General features: G+C 40.2%; 2 protein-coding genes across 2 annotated transcripts in view; one reads left to right on the top strand and one right to left on the bottom strand.

Moving 5' to 3' along the window:
- Positions 1–15,941, top strand: part of CHTF18 (chromosome transmission fidelity factor 18) — a gene marked incomplete at its 5' end in the record, with an annotated part of 33,396 nt that extends 17,455 nt beyond the window's left edge. The window contains 4 exon segments of the mRNA XM_072416993.1: positions 1,839–2,078; positions 10,756–10,896; positions 11,638–11,695; positions 15,534–15,941. Coding sequence (XP_072273094.1) covers positions 1,839–2,078; positions 10,756–10,896; positions 11,638–11,695; positions 15,534–15,667 — 573 coding nt within the window.
- Positions 15,942–17,918: 1,977 nt separating this feature from the next.
- Positions 17,919–19,047, bottom strand: part of GNG13 (G protein subunit gamma 13) — a gene marked incomplete in the record, with an annotated part of 14,037 nt that continues 12,908 nt past the window's right edge. Inside the window, 2 exon segments of the mRNA XM_072417483.1 lie at positions 17,919–18,663; positions 18,925–19,047. Of these exon segments, the coding sequence (XP_072273584.1) occupies positions 18,558–18,663; positions 18,925–19,022 (204 nt within the window).

Here is a 19,047-nt window from a genome sequence, read left to right as displayed (position 1 = left end):
ACAAATTTAAGTTTGACACCCCTGCCCCAGGAGCAATGCTAGTTGTGGGTTAGAACAACTGTGCAGCAATGCCACAAGCATCAATATTTAGGAATTTAGGAGGTGACTGCCATCGACCTGGGATTGAAGCCTTAGCTGTAATAGGCAACAGTTGTCCTGACAGGTTCTCTTTAAATATTTGGCCTTCCGTTTATAGAACACAGGAGAGTCTTCTGATCTGAGCGCTGCTGGAAGCATAGATGTATTCATGTGTCCAATGTGTCTGTAGTTCTGCTGCAATCTTGTAATTCATCCCAGAGGTGTCGGCTGCCAGTGAGAGCCAAGCGGTAATAGGATACATTTCAGGAGCCCGTCATTAACGTTGGCTGTGATAGCAGAGGTCTGACACTTCTAATATATGCCCTTTACCTGCCTACACACATACAATGCCAAGATCAATATGTTTCCTTCAAGAAAAATGTTACCAGCTCCTCCTAGATCGATGTTTGGAAGAGCTGCCTGTGTCTGCTCACTTTCCTTCATGAATAATTGATGGTCGCTAAGTGTTTGTAAACAGGAAATCTATACCTTCCCCCTACGCCTTTCCAGTGGTGTGTTTAGCCCTTACATTTGTCTGTCCATCATTCGTAGCTGTACTTCTGCACTTTTTTGCACCGCAATCTTTAAAGGGTCAGTCCACCTAAATGTGATGCTTACATTTGTGGTCAAAGTTGTCACGCTCCACCACCGCCTGTAAAGCAAAACTAAACCTGCTATACTCACCTTTCCATTGACGAGCACCACCGACTTCTTCCTTCTCTTCCTGGATAGATTTTTGGCCATGTTGATTGGCCAGGATGATGTTACTCCCGCACCCGTGCATTGATTCATTCCCAGCACACGCAGGAGAAACCGGAATTTCTGGGTCTTCTAGCTACCAAAGCCAAATCTGCGCATGTGCAGCTCAGCTTTTTTGACAATTTCCTGATAGTAGGAAATACTGCAGAATGGACTTTGCCTCTACCTTTCTGTCTGATCCAACATTTTTTGGAAGTGGCAAGATCTCTATAATAGAGTTCCTAGCTCCACTCACCTGTTGCAGCATATGAGGAAGCCGTGCTGACCATACATGTTGCAATCGGATCCATTGGACTTATTGACAGGTTCCGGTATTTAAACGGCTTTCAATATGATCAAGGTTTCCTCAATTTTATAGGAGCTCCATTTTTTCAATCAATTCTACATTATTCTGTAATATAATTAGGAGTTTTACAGGCAATTGCATTTTATAATGGTAGGCTGCTTCCTACTATATATGTTTTTATACAGTGGCTCACTGGTTAGCACTCTGGCATTTGCAGCGCTGGGTCCCAGGTTCGAATTTCATCCAGGACACTATCTGCATGGAGTTTGCAGGTTCTCCCCGTGTTTGTGTCGGTTTCCTCTGTGTACTCTGATTTCCTCCGACATTCCAAAAACATGCAGTTAGGTTAATTGGTTTCCCTTCAAAATTGACCTTAGACTGTATGGAAGACATGTGACTATGGTGGGAAATTAGATTGTGAGCTCCTTTGAGGGACAGCTAGTGACATGACTATGGACTTTGTACAGCGCTGTGTAATACGTTGGCGCTATATAAATTATGTAAAACGAATTTAACATCCATCAGAGAAAAAGAAAAATTCATAGACAGGTGAACAGACTTGGAAACTACATATTTCTTCTTTATTACATTAAATGGTTGATTGCTAAAATCTGTGAAAAATATATATTTTTTTTACATGGCTGTTACTTTACAAACTCTATAAAGGTCTATAAAGAAAGAAATAATAATGTTGTGATGTCCTTTGCTTCTGTAGGTGAACACACAGCTGTACAGCATGAAAGAGAAGCAGCAGTTGGCAGAATTGATTAATACAATGCTGGCATATAATCTGACATACCACCAGGAGCGCACCATGGAAGGACAATATGTCTACAAGCTGGACCCGTGTGTATCATGTCACTCCCACTCACCTTTGTTCCATATGTTTGTCCTTAATACAGTTAGGTCCATAAATATTTGGACAGAAAACTTTTTTCTAATTTTTGTTCTGTACATTGCCACAATTATTTTAAATGAAACAACTCAGATGCAGTTGAACTGCAGACTTTCAACTTTAATTCAGTGAGTTGAACAAAAAAGATTGCAATAAATGTGAGGAACTAAATCCTTTTTTTAACACAATCGCTTCATTTCAGGGGCTCAAAAGTAATTGGACAAATTAAAAAGCTGCAAATAAACTGTTCATTTCTAATCCCTGGTTGAAAACCCTTTGCTGGCAATGACAGCCTGTAGTCTTGAACTCATGGACATCACCAGATGCTGGGTTTCCTCCTTTTGAATGCTCTGCCAGGCCTTTACTGCATCGGCTTTCAGTTGCTGTTTGTTTGTGGGCCTTTCTGTCCAATGTCCGAGGCTATCACACTGCCTCCGCCATGTTTTACAGATCATGTGCTATGCTTTGGATCATGAGCTTTTCCACGCCTTCCTTTTACTTTTTTCTTGCCATCATTTTGGTAAAGGTTGATCTTGGTTTCATCTGTCCAAAGAATGTTTTTCCAGAACTGTGCTGGCTTTTTTAGATGTTTTTGAGCAAAGTCCAATCTAACCTTTCTATTCCTGAGGTTTATGAGTGTCTTGCACCTTGCAGTGCACCCACTGTATTTACTTTCATGCAGTCTTCTCTTTATGGTAGACTTGGACGTCCAGGTCTTTTGGCGTTGCTGAGTTCACCAGTGCTTTGATTCTTTCTCATGATGTACCAAACTGTAGATTTTGCCACTCCTAATATGTAGAAATTTTTTTTTCTGTTTTTGCAGCTTAAGGATGGCTTGTTTCACCTTCATGGAGAGCTCTTTTGACCGCATGTTGTCTGTTCACAGCAAAATCTTCCACATACAAGCACCCCCCACCCTTCAAATCAACTCCAGGCCTTTTATCTGCTTGACAAATGAATTGCCCACACCAGCCCATTAAATAACATTTGCGTCAACTGTCCAATTACTTTTGAGCCCCTGAAATGAAGTGATTGTGAAGTGATTGTCAAAAAAAAAAAAAAAAGCTTTAGATCCTCACATTTTTATACAATCTTTTTGTTCAACCCACTGAATTATAAAGCTGAAAGTCTGCAGTTCAAGTGCATCTGAGTTTTTTCATTTAAAAAGCATTGTAGTGATGTACAGAACTAAAATTAGAAAAAAAAGTTGTCTCTGTCCAAATATTTATGGACCTAACTGTAGAACCATATAATTCTCAGTACTGGATGGAAAAGAAATGTGTATTCTATTCTATTTCCATGTCATCTGTGTGTTTAATCATGCATGGGACTGTTTTAGAAAATTGACTCTAATGCTGCAGGTACATATTTTAGTAAGTTCAAAGGCACATTGAAAATCAATAAAAAAAAGTATTGTCAATTTAAAGGAAAAAGTTTCCAAGTAAGCATTTAAAACATATAATTTAACTTTTTCTGTGCACCAAGTTGGAGAAAGGGTCTCTTTCAAGGTTGTGTTTAAATAGCTTGCATTGAATTCCTGTTACAAATCTGCTGTCTGCAGATTTCTAAGAGAGCAACCATCAACACTGCTGTCCATTGTAAAATCCCCGGATGTTTTTTTATTTTTTTTAACCATATTGAGTTGTGCTTCATTTTTATATGCCAAGTTGGACACTTACTGGTGGTATTGTATCGGCATTGGTGAGGGATCTACCTTCCATGGCCGTCTGACCACAAAGCCCTGTTATACCTTTCACCTTCCAACACAGGGAAAGGAATCAGAGCGGTGTTATTAATGTGTTGCTGCTTACAAAATCTCAGGAGTGACTTCTCCCAGAGAGCAGATTATGCAGCTCCATCTCACTGCTGCTTATCTGCTAACACATGAACTGTATGCTTGTGGAAACAGATGGCAGCCCTCCCTATAGATGGCTCTCCTGTGCCATTTAATCACAACATGGCCTCTTTGCGACCTCTGACTCCAAATCAAGAGCATGAATACAGGTCATAGCAGCTGCTGCTGCTGGATAGGATGTGCAAACCCAAAGACACCTTTTATAGCACTTTTCACCTGTAATATGTTTGCCATGCATTATTTATCTTGTCATTTCTGTTTAATTAAATCAGAGCCAAAGTTAAATATTGACTCAAGTCTAAAGCTTCCAGCTGCTATCCCTGTTGGAGCACTGATGTATTTTGGAGGTGGCTCCATCTGGGTCTCTGTAGCCACTTAAAGCTGCTTTACCTGCTAAAGAATTTCTGTCCTGAGATTTAGACAGCAGAGCCCTGGCTGCCAGGACTGGAGACTAATGTTTTTCTGCCGTAGTATGGCTTACAGGTCTTACCTTTGCCTGGAAAGTGAATGGAGAAGCAACAAACTGAAATCAAAATGACTGTTTGATGGCACATGGACACTGTGGTGGATGATATAAATCTGTCTGCTTATTTTATATAATTCATTACTTTGTATAAAACAAGCAGCTAGTTGCACTATACCAAAAGTACCTTAAACTACCCTTCAAAAAGTTTTCTTTCCTTAAAATTCCATCCTCACCTAGCAGATATCTGAATTCTATTGCTAAAAGTTAAATATATGAATGTATTACCATATGCCATGTTCCACATTTGTGCGCTTTGATTTAGTGTAGGCAGTGGCTTGTTTTCAATCTTTGTGTTCAACTCGCCCAGCTCTTAAATGAATATTTTTTTTTTTTTTTATGGAGGTGTGCTGATTTTTGAGTCGTACTCTGTATTTTACATTGGTGGACAAGAGTGAAAATAATTCTTTCCTGCCTATAGTTACAAATGGGCTTTTCATTTATTTTATTTTTTTTTAATTTTACAGACTACAAAAGCAGTAGTGACGTTGGTAAATGTAAAAATAAATCCTCATGGGATGTTAGATGCAGAAGGGGAATTACATCCATTTTACCTGTAGTCACCATTGAGCAGTAACTATTGTCAGGAGTCACCCGGTGCATGACCGGGCTCCCTGCAGGGCCACAGTTAAGTAACGTGTTGATCCCAGAAGCCTGTCTGTTTACACGGTATCCCAGAGACCAGGCTGGAAAGACGCAAACAGCCATTAGGATCTGATCTCACTGGAATGTCTGCATTCTACAGCAACAGGCAGCTGATGGGAATGATGAAACGTGATGATGTATTAAAGACAAATATAGAAATTACCTGCTTATCAGTATTAATTACATATTATTAAAAAATTGAGATTGCTAAGAATGGCAATTTTTTTGGGCGTCAGATCAACAAAATCACTTTTCAGCCACTTTAGACTTCAGGTTGCTTTATTGCACCTGTGTTACTATAGGCTGTGGTTCACTGCATTGGCAGCTTGCTATACATGGGCTCATACCCTAAACCAGCTGTCGCCAACCTTTCAGACCTCACGGACCACTAAATTCAAAATTTTAAATCCGGTGGACCATGAATGAATTTGTTTTACAAAGATAAATACATTTGTAAAATAATGATCTTGCTAATGGTGCTGACAAGGACTGTGGAGGCTCTGATTCATTTATCAGCTCATGGTTAAGTATTATTTTTGGTATTACTAAAGAAATGTAAAATATTTGTTTTTCTCACTCATTATGAGTGTATTTCATTTGAATCTAAGACCAAACCAGAAATGATAGTTATCAAAGTCAAACTTTTAAAGCCATTAAATATAACAGGTAAAGGAAATACACAGTTAAGGTCATACTTACCTAAAAGAGCATCTGAGAAAAAAACAAAAAATAAAACAATGGGATGAGAATCGGTATTGGCAGAGCGGGGTGACTGCTGTAATAATGGAAACAATACTGAAGCGTACAGCTCGGCAACAGTTGCCTCATACAACTTAACACTACACTGACGTCACGCTGCGCCTCCCTTGTTTTTCCGTCTCTAGTACAGTTCGTGAATTTAGTGCAAAACAAAGGTGAAAATTTTCATTCAGAGTATAAGAGTTTATTGGAATATTTTTTTATTAATAAAACATAAAAATTGCAAATTAATGTCCAATTTTTTCTGTGGACTACCAAAATTATCTCCACAGACCACTGGTTGGCGACCGCTGCCCTGAAAGATAACTGTTCTTTCAAAGTAAAGCTATATCACTTCAGATAATTGTCATCTGGATGTGCCCATCCCTGAAGAAGTCTGCCAAATACACTTGTCCCCCATCGTTGTTCTCCTGTCCGCTATGGCTGATTTAATAGAAGACGATCTGGAATTACCCCTATGCCTTCCTGTGCTCGTCCCTTCCATAAAACCGAATTATGTGTACAGCGCTCGTTCATTCACTTGTCACTGGAAAGGATCACAAAATTTCCAGCGACAGTCATTTAATGTCTGCCATCTGTATAGGGCCCAACCTGCTGTTATCCCCTTTCTCCCCTGACCTGAAGTAACCCCCACTCCCTCGAAAGATTTACACATGCAGAGATCCCTACTTCCAGCATTCGCTGCAAAACAAAGCCCCCTAGACTTCTATGGAGATGACCCATCCACCCACTTTATATAAGATCTATGGGGCTTTACTGTGCATGTGCTGCTATATGCAAGCAATGAGATCTGCAGCTGCCAGAATCTGTAGTCGCAAAAATGTTTTCACCTCAGAATCAAATTTAAGCTCCTGTGCTTTGCCTTCAAATCCCTACACAGTTATTGTCCCACTTACATCTCTGACATGGTTAAAAAATACTCCCCCTGCCGCTCCCTCCGCTCCTCCAATGACCTACTAATGACTTCCTCACTCATAACCTCATCACACGCACGGACACAAGACTTTTCTAGAGCTGCTCCAACTCTCTGGAATGGTCTTCCTCGTTCTATTCGGCTTGCTCCTACTTTCTGCTCATTTAAAAGAGCGCTCAAAACTCATTTTTTCAAACTTGCCTACCCATCTTCTTCTGTCTGCTAAACCCTCATTACTTCCCACCACTACATATCTCCCTCCTATTGTGTGTGAAGTTCCCCCACCTACTAGATTGTAAGCTCTTCGGGGCAGGGTCCTCTCCTCCTGTATCACTGTCTGTATTAGTCTGTCATTTGCAATGCCTATTTAATGTACAGCGCTGCGTAATATGTTGGCGCTATATAAATCCTGTTTAATAATAATAATAATAATAAAGGTGGAAGGTAAGTTACATTAGGTCAGGGAGGGGATGGCATGATAGCTGTAATTCCTTTCTTTTAAAGCAGTGTCTCTCAACTAGGGTTCTCTGGAACCGTAAGGTTCATCCAGAACTTTCTATGGGTAATTTGTGAATCTGTATATAACACAAATGATCTTTTTGTCTATCTGTATAGCTTACGGTCTTCCCATTGGACAGCAATGTAAGAGGCATTCTTACTTTTGACTACTAGGTGAATGTGCTGTAAACTTTGGAGTTATTAAAGCAAGAGTTCCTTAAGACTCAAATGTTATTTCAGACTGCTTTAAAGCCTCATATATTGAACATCCCACTTTTATTGTGCCATTTTGATATAAGGATAGGTTAGGTATAAACTAAGACTTTTTGCCTCCACCCTAGACATCTGGTATTTATTATATCTTATTAGCAGCGCTTTACAAAGTCCATAGTCATGTCACTAGCCATCCCTTAAAGGAGCTCACAATCTAATGTCTCTCCCTCAGTTATATGTCATTAATACAGGCAAAGGTCAAGGTAAGGGGTAGCCACTTAACCTAACAACATGTTTTTTGAATGTGGGAGGAAACCCACACAAATACAGGGAGAACCTGCAAACTCCACGCAGACAGAGACCTGGCCGAGATTTAAACCTGGGACCCAGAGCCGCAAAGACCATATTGATAACCACTGAGCCACCGTGCTGCCCATGTATTTCTAATATATAAACTACATATGGTATAGTCAGACTATTATATAATATAACATATATCCTTTTCGGGTTATATTCACTTATATTAGAAATAAAATGTAACTGAGAGAATGGCATCTTCTCATAGCGGATGGGAAGGCAGATCTAACAAATAGGGTGCTTGAAAGGTGTAAGAAAATATCAGGTGTCAGTGTTCTTCCTAAAAATTTTGTAAGCTGGGTGGGAAGCTGTAGGTGGGTGGCAGCCCCTGTATTGTAACCACGCAAAAACAGCTGAGTGGTTACTGAAAAGTGCTGGGTGGTGCACCCAGCTAAAAGGGGCTGGAGAGTATTTTAGTAAAAAAACATTTGCCACTAAACACTAAAATATTAGACTTGTAAAGAATCTTGATGCACCATTTTATCTTTATAATATATATATATATATATATATATATATATATATATATATATATATATATATATATATAATATTTCTATCTATCTATATAAAAAATAAAACCTCTTGTGACTTGGCTTAGTTCCCTGGCAGGTATACTATCCCACCCCTCACCCCAATTGTGGAATTCCTAGATTTTAAAATAAATAGCCTTCTGATTGTCGTCTGATGCCCATTGGTGATGAGTAGTCCTTATTCAGAAGGGAACAATGCTTACAAGGCGATATGGGCTCTGTTCTTCTCATTTTTCTACGGTGAGCCCAAGGTTTTTGCCCATTGGGTGAAAGTCGTCCGAGTAGCCTAGGTTCACAAGTGAACAATGGAGAGAACAGTGTCTGTGATAAATGGAATCTGCACAATGTAACGGCAAACCAGAAGGTATGTACACTTTTTTCCCTTTCTAATGAGCACAATCCAGAGGGAAGGAGGAGGTTGGTAGATGCCTTTTATAGGTAAACCAAATGGGACGTGAAATGGGCTGGGTGTCAGTTCTGAAGATGAGTTGATCTGCTTTTTGCAGGCCCAGCACCAAAGAAAAGTCAAGTACGGTCTGGAGTTTCACAATAAAGTGTTTTCTTTAAAAGAAAAAAAAAGGAATAATGTAAAGCTAGGCCTAATTATGTTTGTAGAAATGCTCGTGACTGCTCACTGCTTCACCCACTAAAATCCATCATTAAAACAGATCTGTAAGAAATCATTTGCATATTCCCATTTACATACCCTGGGGGGATGTTGGCTTTGTATGGGTTGAAATTTGCATAGTAGTTTATACTTCCTACATTACTTGTGCTGGAGTTTCTAGCGCTGTGATCTTTTTGTACTGTACTGATTAGGTACATTTTTATTCTATAACAGGGCCTTGTACATACGATTCAAGAAAAGGTGCTTTTTGGCCTGTTGGCTAAGATCATGTGTAGTATATGTTCTTATCAGTGGTTAGGAGGGGGAGGGACGGTCGTGTCCTTAATGGAGGGATGGTAGTGGATCAGTACCACCTAGCAGGATGCGGGAACAGATAGCGATGCCCGGTAAGGGGCAGGCCTAGGCTTAACTCCTCTGGAAGACGGGCCAGTGGAGGCCAGGGACCAGCCCTTAAAAGGTAGCTCCCAGGTGGAACAAATTCCACACTTGTGAGGATGGAGAACCCAACCATCTGGTCAGAGGTCTTCAGAAGCACTGAATTAGTAGCGATTTGTCCCCTTAGGGGTGTGGTCCTGGAGGCACCCAAAAATCACAATGAACTTGGTCACCACAGTGTGTTTTTCTGTGCACCAGGCACGTTTTACTTTTGCTTTTCAGCAATATGCCTCTTTTCAGGGTTACCTGTGGCTGGTCCTAAATGGGCTTTTTTTTTCTTTTCTCTAGCCAATATTTATTATTTTTGGGTTTTGTCACAGTCACCATTGTGCTTTTTGTGTGTCAATTGAATGAAAGGTGCTGGTAACCTGATGGGCCCAGACCTGACGTTCCTGGAGAACTTATGGTCAGCTGGTCTCCATTAGTGGGAATCTTCCTTCGGTGACGCTACCAACTTAGTATTTGATTGGTTAGTTACGGCTGACCTACAAGCAACAGGACCCACCTGGTTTTGGCCAGGCGGTTCAAGCAACCCAGTTGCCCTGTCAGGAGCATTACTCTCTACTACTCTCCAGCAGGCAAATGGAGGATGAGGGGAAAATGTCCCTTCCTCTTTAGAAGAGGACTGTAAAAGCACCTTAGTGCACACTTTCTTTTTTTTTTTTTTTTTTTCCATACACCAAGGTTTTTGTTACATGATTCAGGTGACTGCAGATTCAAAAAGAAAAATGAGCACCTTGCTTTTTCTTCATTCCTGCTCCAAAGATAACAACATGGTTTCCATACACTGTGCACTATTGATGGCCAACATGCAAAGAACTGCTGTTTGGATAAATAGTTTTATGGTTGGCTGTATCTATGCTGTTTCAGGTGCACAGTTGTCCCAGGGGGGTGCTTCAAATGGCTTCTTCACTATCCCTAAATGAGGAATAAATACTTTCAGCCCACTATGCCAAAACCTAATTCGCTCTTCTGGACTTTGGGAAGAAAGTGGAACTTCGTGCAAATACTGACTGCCCTGCTTGAAAATCCACCTATAATATAATTACCTCCTTATCTATAAAGCACTGGCTTATTGTGCATATCCTACACAGATCTGTTCAAACTTTCGCTTCCCCCGAAAGAGCGTTACTCTCTAATACCCCTTTCGCGCTCAAAAACATCCACACATAATTTAGTTATTTATGGATGCCAGCCAGTATGTTTTGTTTTTTGATTTGTGGAGGCAAAAACCCCTAAAGACACAGGGAGAAAAAATAAATTCAATGTAGTTCATATCCCAGGGTACCAGCACAGTGTTGTGGTTCTTACCTTTAAGTTATTGTGCATATCTAATAAAGATCAAGATTTTTGTGGCCTTAGTAAATTTAATATCTGATCTTCTTGCCAGGACACTGCCAACAAAAATGAAGAAAAGGATGCTAAGAAGACTTCCGTCAAACCTGCCGCCAAACCAGGCACACTGAACCATGAGCAGCGTTTGGAGAATATCATGAAGAAGACAGCATTTGAGGAGAAGGTAGGCAGCTGCCTTGTGGATATTAAATATGTGCATACGTGTGTGTGATTTTATAATTATATGTATGTGATATATATACACACACTAATAGTAACAAAATACTTTATACCAGCTTGTTTGTGCAACCTTGAATTACCACCCCCTGGAGTAGTCAGTGGTTTTAGTTATCTAGACAACCTTATGACTGTATCTTAGTTTTGGTGGTAATTTTCTGAAGTGGGATTATAATGGAATGTTCAGTATTATGGAGGGGGCTGTGGCTTCTTCCCAATTGATTCTCAGTTCTGCATCCGGCCTCTTTTAGGGCAATCACCCTTGATGCCCAAAGTCTTATTTTTAGTTTGCATTTTACAGGGCCTTCAAGCAGCAGCCTCCTGTATAAGAACAAGCTTTTATATTTTCCTCTCCTGTGTTAAAATTTACCCAAAGCCCCACCGCTATTGAATACTCTTGGTCAGATAGCATGTCCTCCATTGATCATTTTGTTTCCTCCTCCCCCCTGTCCCCATATAACTTCTGTTTCCTATGGTGACCTGGAGGTTTGAGATTTTCTATTCCCCACCTTGGTGACCCATTAGAAATTGAGTAAAAATCTACCAGACCTAGATATCCATAATCCATAAAATTTGTAAGAGGGTGATTATGAGGTTTAACTGTAACAGGAGATCACTGATTATTGTAAATTCTAGAGCTCAAGACATGAAACCAACAGTTATAATTTTCTTTTTCTTATTTCTACAGCCTGAAAAGGATTTCTTTGGCCGGCAAATTGTAAAGAAGGTGGTTTCCACTGTAACAGGCAAGTACAAGGCCCTTTTTTTGTTCCCTGAGTCACACAGAGCGAGCTCAGGTATTGATAAATCCCTTCCTGATGGATGACAATCTTTGTGCCGGGGCATGGAAAATCAATGCAGTCAATGGAAGTGGTCCCTGGTGACACCAGAATTGTCACTTAAATGAGATAACATTGTGTAGCCACTGCAGCCATCTGTCCCTGTCTCCTAGGGATATGGAGCTTAGGGCTTTTTTTTTTTTTTTTGCTGGGGAAAAACTCAATTTTTCCATAGCAGCCATGTCATCTTCTAGGGCAGAGATAAATCTGAAGGTGACAGAACTCTTCTGTTCTCTAAATACAAACTACAAAACCAAAGTTGATCTAAACCCAGTCACAAACATTGTGTATATAATGGAAATTGTTAAGGGTTGGGCTCCATTCCTTTCCATCAAATTATACTGTGTAACGATATTAGGTGCCACCCTTAATAAAATTAAAGTGCCATAAAAAAAAAGTAAATTAGTAAAGCAGGGTTTTTTTTGGCATAAACAAACTTATATTGAATTATTTAAAAATCATTCAATTAGATGATGGGCAGCACAGTGGCTCAGAGATTAGTACTCTGGCCTTTGCAGTTCTTGGTCCCAGGTTTGAATCCCAGCCAGCACACTATCTGCATGGAGTTTGCAGGTTCTCCCCGTGATTGCATGGGTTTCCTCTGGGTACTCCTGTTTCCTCCCACATACAAGAAACATGCAGTTAGGTTAAATGGCAGCTCCTAGCACCTTGGACTGCATTAATGACATATGACTATGGTAGGGACATTAGATTGTGAGCCCATTTGAGGGACAGCTTGTGACATGACTATGGACAACGCTGCGTAATATGTCAGCACTATAAAAATACTGTGTAATAATAATCATGAAATACATTACATTTCTTGCATTCATGTGTTAAACAAAGAAAATAGTCACTGGATCCCTTGAATAGTAAGGGACCATTTACCACTGAGAAAGTGGATAAATATATCTATGCTATACAGAGTTTTCCAAGGATACGTTACTAATATTTCTGGTTGTCTGGATGTCTGACACTTTATTTTACACCTAGCTGAATCAGCATGCTATCTGCTAGCCGAATCCTTGCTTTTAAACTATCCTAGTTACATTAGACTTTTTCTCCAATGCCTCAGGTTTATCCACTTAAAATGTCTTCCCAGCCTCTTTAACCAGTAATCTTAAATATACAGACGAATATCCAATTTTATGTGTTTAAACCTCCCCTAAGGAAGCCTAAATGTTGAAACGCGTTGAGAAATCAGACCACATCATCTCCTTTTGCACCTTTTACTTACCTCTGGCCACCCATAAACTGAGTTATAGGACAAGAACAGGAAAACTTTGTATAGCATATGTGTACTTAACAGCTTTATCCGTGGCAAATGGTCCCTTACCTTGAAAGGGATCCAATGACTATTTTCCTTAACAATGTGAATGCAAGAAATGCAATATATTTCATGAATATTATTTCATGAATTCTATATGTTTTTGCCAAAAAAAACCCTGCTTACTCTACTTTCTTCCATGTTGCTTTAATGAGTATAAGATAACCTCCATTTTGCATATATACATAGCTGAACCAGAGGAAGGCAAAAAAAAACTTGGTGATCCTGGCACCTAGTTTCTGGCACTTGGGATAACTGTCTCCCAATTGTCCTCCTGTGTTGTAACTTTTGCTCCAATACTCACATTTATTGTGCACCTGTCCTCTGCAATGTTCTGCTTTTAGATGATTTTAGATCCTTCTTCCACACTGAATGACAGCTAGGTTTAGTAACGCTTCCTTTGAGCCAAGGGTGTCATGGATCCCCCCCATGATGAAGCCTGAGCACAAGGAACAGCGCTTAACATGTCATAAGAATGTCTGAAATAGTCTTCGCTATCCTCCATGCTCTTTCCAGGTCGATGCCATACTGGGTGCTAAATCCAGGATGACAATGCCACGAGCAGAGCTTGCATCTTCAAAAACAATTGTAGTTTTTGCAGTTTTCATCTGTCATGGTGTGCTCACTTTATTCTATTTTGTCCATCGTTCAAACGTAAACAATATGGCTGCTTCCCTTTTATTAGTACTGTAATATTTTGTCATTTTTTTGTCGTAGCTAGGCTACCTAAATTAGAATAAAGCAGAAGAAGCCTCCCTCTCTGAGGCCTTTGTGTGATTACCTATTTCAGATTGCTATATTTGCATTGCACCCTCTGTGCGTTCCTTATTTTAGTAGACAGCGAAGGCAGATAGAGAACCACTGTATAGATTTGTAAGGAAAGGATGACAGCATACGCTGATGATTGCTGCAGGAAAGGGCCGTAGTCTTCAGCTACAAGCTCTTCACTTTTACAGGCTATAATTCTCTGCTCTGAATTATAGATGAGTTCTCCTCCAGCAGCCCCATCTCGCTGCTCATTATTTTATTTATATATGTTTAATTTGGCAGTCAAATTAGCTGCTTCATGTGTAGATGAAACTGTAAATTGCACAGCACTCTATCTCTTCACATGCAATGCCCTGGCCAGCTGCAAAAGTTGAAGATCGCCTAGTGTATGAAAAGCAAACGATGATGGATTTCGCATATTTCCACTTTTATTTTTTAATCATCTTAAATCAGCTAAATACATTCCAGATATATGAGACTAGGTGTGCATAGGCCAGCTCAGTTCATTCTGCTTAGGTAAGCAGCATACAAACGCCTCTGCCAGCATGCTGCTGAAAAGTTCCCTTGCTTTCTCAGTGGTCTCTCTGCTGAGGTCTGACACCCTACCTTCCGGGTCAGATTATTAGCTATGTAATCAAAGATGTCCTTTTTCCCTTCTTATTGGAGAACTTAAGCTGTGGCTCAGGAGGGAGCTTGTGGGACTTATTAGAAACCGCTGCTTCCGCAACACTGGTGCTTATCAGAAAGGGCTACTACAGATTCGTATGATCCAGCAGCTTAGAAGGGATCCTTAAGACTTGTCAGTATCTATGTTTATAATGTTATTATTGGAATGTAGATATTTGCATATGTTTTCACAAAGCTCCCAATGGCTTCCTGTCCAAACGCTTTAGCTGTGTTCCCGAGGGTATCTTGGACCACTGCAGAGAGATCACTGCTTACCTACATAGCAAAGGTCATTCTCTGCAACATGCTGACATGAAACAGGCTTTTCTAATAGGACTATGACTGCTTTCCAAAGTGCAAGACACCTTTTTTGTTTTGATATACCTGGAATGCGATTGGCTTATTTAAAGTTCAGGGTTTTTGTTCTTTTAACAAACTAGCATAGCAGATTGTATCCCCTTTACAGAATGAAAACTTGGACTGAGTCATATGGGGGTGAGGGTTACAGATTTTGAAACATTGATGTTTGTATAAATTTAATCTTGAGCTATTGTGCTCAGCAGATTTGTTACAGTGGGCACCGCAAGGAGAAAGTGGCAAAGCTATAAAATTAAGGCCACAGCTCTACCTGCTGGCAAGAAACAAGAATGCAATGTGTTTGTAGACAGGTTTGTACCATTTATGTAGAGCACTGCAATCCATTGCTTTTCAAGTTAAATGCTGTCCATTTTGATGGTTCTTTGGAAACACACAATATGGCAGCTTGAGAAATGAGCCCATTTCTCTTTGTTCTTTTGGACTTAAGAGGGCACTGCGGAAGCATCATTAGTATTTCAGGAGGTCAGCTGTCATGCTTGGGTCTGCTCCCCGAATTTGAAGGTTGGACATTTTCTTGCTGCTGTGTCATGGAAGACTCAAGTGTGATCTATAAAAGTCCTTCCTACCAGCCCTGTACAACTCATCATATCTGTTTTTATTTTCCAGTGAGTACAAACCAAGAGGAACCCATAGAGAAGAAAATTGGTACAGCCGTAGGGAACAGCCATGTTTGGTTTCGATTTAATGAAGGCGTTTCCAATGCAGTGCGGAGGAATGTGTACATTAAAGACTTAATGTGATTTTTTTTTTTACATTTTTAGAAAAAAATGTAACTTATAAGACTTCCCAGAATTTCAAGGACTCTGAACATATCAGTTTGTGTTCTCTCTGGGCATGTCTGTGTCCGTGCTGATCCTGGATATGAGAGCTTTCCTGGATGTTGGATTATACAACTAGTGCAAAGGTGAGGGCTTTTTTCCCCTCACTATAGAAAGGTAAAGTTTTGCTTGTCTGTTATAAGCTGCTCTGTTGACTATCAAGTTTTTGTATGAAGATAATAAATATTTTCCATAAGTTCTTTTCATATCATTTCTTCCTTGTAGGATTGGAAATGTGAAGTTTAGTTCCTGCAGAAAGCAAAATGTTTTTTTTCAGACATTTTTAAAAATACAGAACTGTGGCACAGACATTTCCAACCAGTGCCACACATGTGCTTCATTATTATAGGATTTCTTTTAGTACCAGTCCATAATATGTACAAAAGGGTGCCTACAGCAAAGAGCACAATTAGGACTCTGCAAGGCAATGTGGCCACCTGCTAATATGAAGATGGAGATTGGCAACTTTCATCAGCACATTTCTTGATAAATGACCGATAAAATAAAATAAGCTGCAGATATGGTAAGTGCTGGGATCAACACTCATTTTTGTTAAACTTTAACTCATTTAAGAGGAGGGGCATGTTGGGTGGCTTCTAAATTTAGGTCTTGAACAAGAGGATCTTCCATAAAAATGCTATCTGACCATATAGCATCCATTTCACACTGACATGACTTTCAGTGAACCCTGCAAGGAGCATGGCTGCCTATTCACGTGAGCATTGAACATTGGCTTCCTATGACCCTTTTACGTGTTTGGCAGTCATGTTCTATAGAAAGAGCTTCAAATTCTGGTCAGATTTCAGCATTGGTATATATCACCCAAGTTCTTTAAGTCTTTATATACATAATACAGGAAATGTTTTACTGATAGGGGGGGGGCCTTTTTGCAACATTAAAGCAAACGTTTCACTAAGCATTTATGTAAGCTGTGGTTCCTCACCTGGTCTTGCAATGTGCATTTTGTCTGGTTGGCTCTGACCCTCGGCCTTTTATACTTTCACAATATCTGACCCAGAATTATTGCATGTCAGGTATTCAGTGATTTACCACAAAACTTCCCACACCATTACCTGCATGCTTGTTTCAGGTGTGCCACACAAACTACGGAAAGCAAAAGATCAGGTTTGCACCCAGGCAGTTGGCATTCTTTGGAATGTGTTCAGCAATGGTGGCTTCTGTAATCTTAGTTGTAGGTTGCTTTACTGCATAATATTTTTTAATACATACATGAACAAATGCAATAACTTTTGTTTCATTTGTTTAACTAGGTTTTCTTTAACCAAGTTCTAAAAGTATATATTGTTTTGGGTCACGTTCATATAAAAATATAGAAAATTTTAAAGGTTCAAGAGTATGTACAGATGTATGTGGAATAACCGGACCTGGTTCTGTCATGTCAAAATATGCTACCCAATAAGGAAGTTACTACAGTTGCATAGCCATAAACTGTTTGCAGCTATCAATTATTTTTATCCATACAGATGTCCAGTGGACTTCAGAATTGTTAGTGGAAACAATCTTTCCTCATTGGTTCTGGTGACGGAAGAATGATTGGGTGCTGTACATACAGTAACGTTCTTTTTTATGGAGGGGGAGAACTGGTGAGTGGCACCCAGCTGTACTCTTGAACAGCACAATGTCAGGGGACTGCTGTACACAAACCAGCACAATTCCTCTTGGGCGATTATTTGACATACGTTCAAAGTTTAAGATATGAGCCCAGACTTCCCACAGCCATTTCTTCCTCTGAAAGTTAATCAGCTCAGTGCAATCATGCAACAGCCCTTTCTCTAAGTGAAAACGATTAGCTCAAATGATTGAGCAAAAAACATCTAGTGTCTGTACAGAGCAGTGTTTTTCAGCCAGAGGTTGCTAGGGGTTCCTTGAGCAGGAATAAGCCATTTGCAGATCAGTTTAACCAACACCGTTGACTTTTCTGGCCATCTATAAGACTAACATTCTTCCCAATAGCCAGCAATGTAAGAAGAATTCTTCCCATTGACCACCACACTAATATACTGTGATCTGTGGATATAGTAATCATAGAAGGGGTCCTCTGGAGACCTGAAAGTTAGTTCAAGAGTTCCACCATGTTAAAAAGTTCCAGAAACCTTGGTACAGAGCTTAAATAATTATAGCACAACACAGGAGGATGAGATAGACACAGACAGGGGAGGAAAAATGCACCAAGAGTTTATTATTCGATATGAATCTTATTCATTTTACAATTTCTCTGCATCTAGCTCTTTGGAGAAATAAAACATATATAAAGAGGGACTTGCAAGTCCCGTGAGTACATAATTACAGTGACATTAACCTGAAAAGCATAGTATGTTCAATATATAGTGCATAACCTGGAAGGTACAGTCAGGGGGCGCTGTACAGACAGCTTCACCAGGGCATTGAAGCATCCCCGGATTTCTACGGCCCGAGACTGTATATATTTATTGCTGTCATACCACTGTGACAAGCAGCTGTGTCCCACACTTCTAATCTAAATCTGCCAGGTAATCTACAACAAATTCATTGCCACTCCTCCTAGGCCATTCTATAAATCTAAATGACATAATACAATTGGACCTGTTCTTTACAGCACAGCCACCCCACAGTCTAAGCTATGGTGGGGAGACTATTATTGGGGTGGCAGCTTACCCCCTTCCTGCAGGAATAATTTCTGCTGGAGTAATGCAGTGTGATCAAATAGGTCTCATCAGCTGCCTATCTGGACTCTAATATCAGAATCTAGTTACATTCAGAGTAGATGAGAATTGGGTAGGGGGAGTGGGGAGCAGGGGCGGCCATTGGAGCCTCACAGGATGCTGCATTTTCCTCTCTCCACCCAGGGGTTATTCTTCATCAGCTCTGGGTTCAGGAATGGGTCTTTGGGTACTCCTTCTTCAATCCATTTTAGTAATCTGGGGATGAAATCAGATTATTAGTCCTTATATCGAACTCTTGTTACAACGTTTGTTGACCAGTGGTTCTACAGTGTTTTCCCCGGCCCCTTTTAGTTGGGCGCACCACCTGGCACTATTCAGTAACCACCCGGCTGTTTGTGTGGTTACTCATGAGTTGGGTCACAATACAGGGACTGCCACCCATCTACAATTTCTTCCCACCTGGTTTAAGATTGAAAAACCACCAGGATGGACCATTTGGTCTCATGCCATACTCACTCTGGTATAGACTTGGAAGACATCTCTCGCTTGTAAGCCAGCTGATACTTTAAACTCTCCACCTCCTTCTTCATCTGCGGCACGTCCATCTCATCCATGGTGACCAATAGAAAGGGGTAAATC

This window comes from Pyxicephalus adspersus, chromosome 7, assembly GCF_032062135.1.
Source record: "Pyxicephalus adspersus chromosome 7, UCB_Pads_2.0, whole genome shotgun sequence".
NCBI lineage: Eukaryota > Metazoa > Chordata > Amphibia > Anura > Pyxicephalidae > Pyxicephalus > Pyxicephalus adspersus.
Note: the sequence above shows the minus strand (reverse complement) of the source record. Positions and strands in the feature narration are given on the sequence as shown.